The 6825-nt window shown below is 49.7% G+C and overlaps 1 protein-coding gene across 2 annotated transcripts; it reads right to left on the reverse strand.

Annotated features, from left to right (window-relative positions):
- Positions 1-239: 239 nt before the first annotated feature.
- LOC124000527 lies at positions 240-6273 on the reverse strand. Of its 2 annotated transcripts, XM_046306944.1 has the most exons (6): positions 6119-6273; positions 5250-5433; positions 4368-4471; positions 1488-4271; positions 1002-1210; positions 240-720 (listed from the first exon to the last, which is right to left on the reverse strand). In XM_046306944.1, the coding sequence occupies exons 2-6, from the start codon at positions 5431-5433 to the stop codon at positions 615-617; spliced, it is 3387 nt and encodes a 1128-aa protein (XP_046162900.1). In that variant the 5' UTR covers positions 6119-6273; the 3' UTR covers positions 240-614. The 2 variants fall into 2 exon arrangements, with proteins under 2 accessions (XP_046162900.1, XP_046162901.1); XM_046306945.1 differs by lacking the exon at positions 6119-6273 and having other exon boundaries at positions 5242-5380.
- Positions 6274-6825: the final 552 nt, after the last annotated feature.

The raw sequence follows: 6825 nt of genomic DNA on the forward strand, positions 1-6825 counted from the left end.
CCATATGCCTTACATGTTTTCCAGGACTAATAAAAAAGCATAACGGAAAAAAACAAAAAAAGAAAACAATTGACCCCGGAGCTGTGGCTTTGTTTGTGTTATTAGGATGTTACTGTGAGGAAACCATATTGAACTGCAATTACTTGATATGTTGTGGCTCATGTTTTGAGTGCGTTTACATAACGAATGTGAATGCTGTCAGCGGCGGGAGTACAAAAAAGGTATGCACGGGTACGCGGTAAGGTAAAGACGGGAATGTTTACTGTCAAGTCTCTAGGGATTCAAAACACAGGACAGATCAAATAAACAACAGCTGCCAGGACTAGTATTGGTCCAATTAAAATAAAACACTTTTCAGTATATCCTGTCACTATCATCCGTAAAATACCTGTGGAAATTATATTGGTCCTGATTGAAGCATGAACAACAGCACAACTATAAAACTCTTAAGAACCAAAATAACTTATCTCATTGGCTTATTACTATACGGACTCACACAAGCGTTCCAAGATTTCTAGGGAGTCTAGGGACACAGTGCAAAAGAGATTAGCGTACAGATTTAACACCGGATAGACACAAACACCTTCATAAAAACACAGAAAAGACTATCCTTGTCAGGTTTTGTTTGTGACTTGAGACTTGGCAGGGGCCTCCTCAATCCCATGAGCCCTCAGTACTTCAGACAGGCGACTCAGATAGGTGGAGTCTGGATAACCATTCCTGTGTGGACACAAAATTACATTATGGTGTTTATCTCAAATGGCACCCTAATCCTCATAGTGCACTGCTTTTAACCAGAGCTCTATAGGGCTTTTCTTACATAGGTTACATCCTTAAATGGCACCATATTCCCAAAAGTAGTGCAATATATAGGGTGGCATTTGGGACACAATCTAGGTAATAAAACGGCCAGCACATAACATTGACCCCCGACTTTCTGCTCTTTACTGTTGCTATTTCAGTCGAGAGCCACTAATGGGTACTGTGACTCCAGTACTCACCCAGACTTGCCCCCCTGCAGGCTGGTCTTGTGGGGGATGCTGTCCCAGCTGACCCCGGCCCCTGGCTCCCTGCCCGTCACGGTGAAGGTGAGGCCTAGCCTGAAGGCTTTCTCCAGCCGCGGTAGGAGTTTTCTGGTCCTCTCACATAGGGGAAGGTAGGCCTCAAATACTCCCCCCCGAAACGCAGAGCCAGGCGAGGGGTGGCCCTCCTACAACAAGAGAGGGACAGGTGGCAGATAATGGGGTGTGTTCCAGATTGCAATAGCCAACAGACAGTGTTAGGAGTTAAACATGACAGACCTTAGAAATGCAAAGCAAGACATTACTGACAAGGGATACTTGAACTGAACATTTGAATATAAGCTGATTTAATAATACCAAGAGTGCATTTGGACAGTTGAAAAAAATAGCACATGAATGACATGACACATTTAGAATGTCAACAGTAATTGGCCCATCAGCCTGTTAGAGAAGTCTTGCCCTTACCCCCTGAATGCCATCTGGGATGCTGTAGGTGATCTTAACGACGGCGTCTCTGCCATGGCCTGGCAGGCTGAAGGGCATCTCAGAGTAGCTCATGTTACCCTGGACGCCCTGTGGAACTGCCACCTCAGCCTTGGGGCAAACCTTGCATTGGACGTGGGCTTTGAGAAGGCACTGTGGGCACAGGGTCATCCCACACCCTGTCCTCGTCACTGACGCCCCACTCTCCCCACACACACAGATCTGTGTCCGTGCCCCAGACAGACTAGACCTTCCCAGGCCGTGACGTGTCAGCGCTCCCCGTGACCCGGGCATCTCTTGGTTCTCTGCTCCACTAAACTGTCTGTTGTTGTCCTTCTGGGTCACTCCGGATCTCATGTTGCTTTCTTTTGGGGGCGTGACCATGTCTTGATTGGGACCGCCACCATTCACTGCTCCGGGCCTTCCTCCGTTGCCTATCGCTGAATGGCTGAGAAATGTGTCAGTCTTGCTCCCGTCTGCCTCCATGGTCCCGCCCCTCTCCACTTTCTCCTTTATGACAGGGTCTTTCCTCGCTGGTGATTGGCTGACAACTGTGTTCTTGTGTTCTGATTCGCTGTTCCTCACCCTCTTGGAAGAATCACTCCTTTGGACGTCATTCTTCTTCCTGTTGGCACCAGGCCCCTCCTCTCCCCCTCGCTGAGTCTCAGACATCCACTGAGAGCTATTGGTCTGAAATTGTGTGGAGTTCTGGACCCCATTCACCTGAAATGGACTGAACTGATTGAAAGTGGAGGTAGATGGGACAGAGAAGTCCTCTTGTCCCCCTCTCTGGCCAGTCTCCCCAGGGAACACCTCCCTCAGTGCTGCACCCACTTGGGAGCACAGCTGCTTGGGGCCGATCAGAAACACACTATCTCTCATTGTCTGGATGGAGACCTTCTTGAACCGTTGCCTCACCTCAGCACAGCACACCTCTAAAGTCTCATCTGCTGGGTCAGACACGCCTAACTCAGCCAGACGCAACTCCTGCAAACAGAAGTCTGTCTTCACCATGGCAACCAGCCTCTGCATCTCCAACTGACAGGTGTGCAGCACAGATGAGTCCGCCCCCCTAAGGATGACAGTGATGTCACTGCTTTTGTCTGATTGGCTCTCCCTCATCTGCAGGTCAGAGGTCATGTCCTGTATACGGGTGGCGTAGGTCTCCTTCATGTAATTCCAAATCACCATGGAGACGGTTAGCTCTGCACTGTAGGCATTTCTCCTGTCCAAACTATTGGACCACCTGGCTCTGGTTGTGGCTTTCTCAGCTTCACTCTGTCCTGGGTCTTGGACCTTGGACCTGGCCCGCCCAGAGAAACTACTGGCCCGCTTTAGGGTGGACCCTGACCCGGAGGTTGAGATGGTGGTGCCCCCTGACAAGGTGTTCAGAGTTGAGGTGAATGGGGCTGTCTCACCCAGCTGCACAAGGTCTGTTGGTGATGAGCTCAGGAAGAGTCCATTCTCCATAGAGGAAGGGGTGAACAGGGGGTCACCTCTCTTGAACAGGATATCCTCTCCACTACCCTGTGTACCTTGCCTGTAGAGTCCCCCAACACCTGACCCTGCTCTGTCTGAGCCAAACAGGTCATGGCCTAACATGGGTCCAAAACCTGGTCGTACGCTTGGAGATGTGTCCCCTACCATCACTGTGTCCCTAGGTCTGGTCCCTAGCCCAGCCGGCCCTAATGCCTTGAAGCGGGGGGCAAACTTATACCCTCGGGCCCCCTCCGTCCTCCTCTCTGTCTCATATTGCTTGAGCAGCTTATCTACCCTGGCATCCAGGGGTGTTCCTGCTGTGGAGGAGAGAGTGGGTGTGAGTCTCTCCTCTTCCCCTGGCTTGGAGGAACCAGATGTGGATGAGGGAGATGGTAACAAGCTGGCTACATCCTCCACCGCCTCCTCTCTCTCCCCCAGGAGGAGGAACTGTTTGGCTTCGGACACGTCGATGCTGTTGCCAACTATGTAGATGTTCCTGTCATCCTCACTGAGCAGCAGCTTGGGCAGCCTGACCCGCAGGCCCTCCATGGCCCTGGACAGGCCTACGCTGGGAGAGAGGACACTCTTGGGCAGCTGGGCTCGCCGGAGCCTGGACTCGTTCTCCTGGTAGAGCCGGCTCAGGTCCGCACGAGCCCCACTCAGACTCTCCTGCCCAATGTCCCCCACCCCGGGTACTCTCTGTAGGAACAGGGTGGTCAGACCCTCAGCGGTCACGTCCACCACCTCTACCCCATGCTGGCTGAGGATCTCCTGGTACTCCCCTCCACAGTGCCACTGCAGGTAGTGGAACAAGTCTGCATCCATGATCAGGGAGAGGTCCTCTTCCACCATGGGGGGTTCCTCAGACAGACTCACAGCACCCCTCTCTGCCTGGGCTGTCCCCTCCCCCTCCCATCCCTGACCTCCAGACTTAAAGTCCCTAAGTGGGCCTGAGCCTCGATCACTTTGCTCATCACCTCTCCTGTGATGGTCTGCTGCCTCCTGGGTATGAGTCCTTTTCACTTGGCCCCTAGTGCCTCTAGTAAGGACTCCCAGAACACCATTGGCCCCAGCTGGGGATGTATCTGTGGAGGCCAGGACCCCAGGGAGCCCCAGTATTTGGGCCAGTGCAGCCTGGACCTGGGAGTAGAGGCCCTGCAAGGTGCAGAGCTGCTCTGGGTTGTTATAGTGGATCTGGAGATCATGACTCCTGTCAAGGCTGGTCAATGCTGCCTTTCCTCCAGGTAGCTGGCTGTAGTCCACAGTAACAGACATGCTCAAGATGACCTGAACGGGAGAGAGAGAGAGGGGGGAGAAAGAGGGAGAGCATGTAAGTCTAATCAAAATGTGTCACTTTCTCCCAATATTGTGTCAACAACGTACCTTATTTGGGTTCAGGTCTTTGTGAGGTTCACTCAAGGTGAGTTCATACTTCTTCCCGTCCACCATCAGAATGTGTCGGCCATGTTGAAGCACGCTCCTTGCCACTGTGCGGGGTCACCACAGACCTCAATCAATCTCAGTCAGAGAAACACCCTTACTAAGCACTCCTGCCCCTGGCCTCTCCTTGAAATGTATGCCAACCCCCGAGCCCACAGTTAATGTATGCCAACCCCCGAGCCCACAGTTAATGTATGCCAACCCCCGAGCCCACAGTTAATGTATGCCAACCCCCGAGCCCACAGTTAATGTATGCCAACCCCCGAGCCCACAGTTAATGTATGCCAACCCCCGAGCCCACAGTTAATGTATGCCAACCCCCGAGCCCACAGTTAATGTATGCCAACCCCCGAGCCCACAGTTAATGTATGCCAACCCCGAGCCCACAGTTAATGTATGCCAACCCCGAGCCCACAGTTAATGTATGCCAACCCCGAGCCCACAGTTAATGTATGCCAACCCCCGAGCCCACAGTTAATGTATGCCAACCCCCGAGCCCACAGTTAATCGATGGTGGCAGGACACGAAGCATAATACTTTGCATTTCACCGTTAACTTGCAAATGGATGCAAAATGACGTTTAAAAAGAGTGGCTATGGTCAACGAGCCAGATGGAAATCTACTGAGAAGGAACTTTGCAGTGGCAACGATGTACGGTAGTTACTTTATGCCTCTACGTTATGGTGAAATAGTCCATTTACCACCATCACGTCTCCAGTCTCCTGATCTCTTCTCATTAACATTCCATCCCCTACACACCCCACCAGCCCTCCCCTCCCAGGAGCCTCAGACACATTATATATATACACACACACACCTACTGACCTCCAATGTCCTCAAAGGTGATGAGGGCAGAGCCGGGTGTTGCCTTGACAATGGTGACATGTGCTATTTCCCCTCCTCCATTCCTGGCCCTCAGGAAGTAGATGTACAGCTTGTCTGTCAGCCGGTCCTCCTTTATATCAGTGGGCAGGCCACTCACCCTTACTGTCCTACACTGCTCCGCCATCTGCTGGGCAAAACTGGGTTACTAACATACAGGAGGAATATATAGGTGGGTATACCAAGTCTCCCTTCAACAATAACCACTGATCGTAAATTGTCAATACATTTGTCATTGACACGTAATAGGCCAACATAATATGTTTTTGTGGGGGGGTATCTGGATATTTGATCAAATTACACCCTCTGCTGGGCGTTGCCAGGAAACTTCACCAACATAAACCTCGTTTTATTAAACTGCTGTGTCAACGTTAGTCAATGCTATGGAAACGGCTTGAGGTACGGTTGATGTTGATAGTATACTGTGAAGAGAGATGTGCGAACTGTTCACATGACATGCGCACTGACTGCTCGAGGTTCAAATGGAGTCCACAAAGAGCAATAGACCAGTAGTAGGCACAGTATGCGTCAAATCACTTTCATCCACTGTTTCAGAAATAAACGCTAGATGAGTGCGCAGTTATCCATTCCCTTCCCGCTCTATAAAAGATACGATCACTTTGACCATCAGGTCACAACATCTGTGAAAATCCAAGGGATGGGTGAGTGTGCGGACGACGAGACTGAGAAAATGAAACTTCAAGGAAGTGCACAAATCCAAAGACACAATCTAAAAGAACCTCACAAAGTAGAGCTCTTCAAAGGCATTGCCTTTTTTCACAATGACATCAACGCAAATATCTTTACCGTACCTTTTTTAGAAGCCTCTCATATCTCTCGTCTTGCACCAAAGACGTGGACGTGCTTCCCTTGCGTGTTGTTCAAAACATGGATGGAAAGTGAAACTAAATGAAGTAGGAACTGGATGGTTAAGATTGTTGTTGTTCTTCATTTCAAACGCCAGGGGGCGAACACAAGGTCAGGTTCACAGGTCCAAAAATGAATCAGTGCATTGGTCAACTGAAGACCTAGATTAGAATGGGCCAATAATGAAATACATTTGTCTTTCAACAAATTGTGTGTGTGTGTGTGTTTAGTTTTAGGGTTACGGTTAAGGTTAGGTTTTCGGCTTAAGGTTAGGTTTAGGGTTAAGGTTAGGGGAAGGTTTGGCCGGGGGTAAGCCGTTATGGTAAATACGCATTTGTTCTTAAACTGACTTGCCTAGTTAAATAAAGGTCAAATTAAAAATTAAAAGGGTAAGGTTACAGGGTTAGGGTTAGAATTGTGAATGGGACTGAATTGTGTGTCCCCACAAGGTTAGTTGTACAAATCAAATAAAATTGTATTTGTCACATGCGCCGAATACAACGGGTATTACGAGCCCTTAACGAGCCCTTAACCAATAATGCAGTTCAGTACTATTTACTATATAAACTGAAGTTTTTTAAAAAGTAACACAAGAAAATGACATAACAATAACGAGGCTATATGCAGGGTGTCAATGTGTGTGTGTGTGTGT

Source organism: Oncorhynchus gorbuscha, linkage group LG16 (genome assembly GCF_021184085.1).
Source record: "Oncorhynchus gorbuscha isolate QuinsamMale2020 ecotype Even-year linkage group LG16, OgorEven_v1.0, whole genome shotgun sequence".
Lineage (NCBI taxonomy): Eukaryota > Metazoa > Chordata > Actinopteri > Salmoniformes > Salmonidae > Oncorhynchus > Oncorhynchus gorbuscha.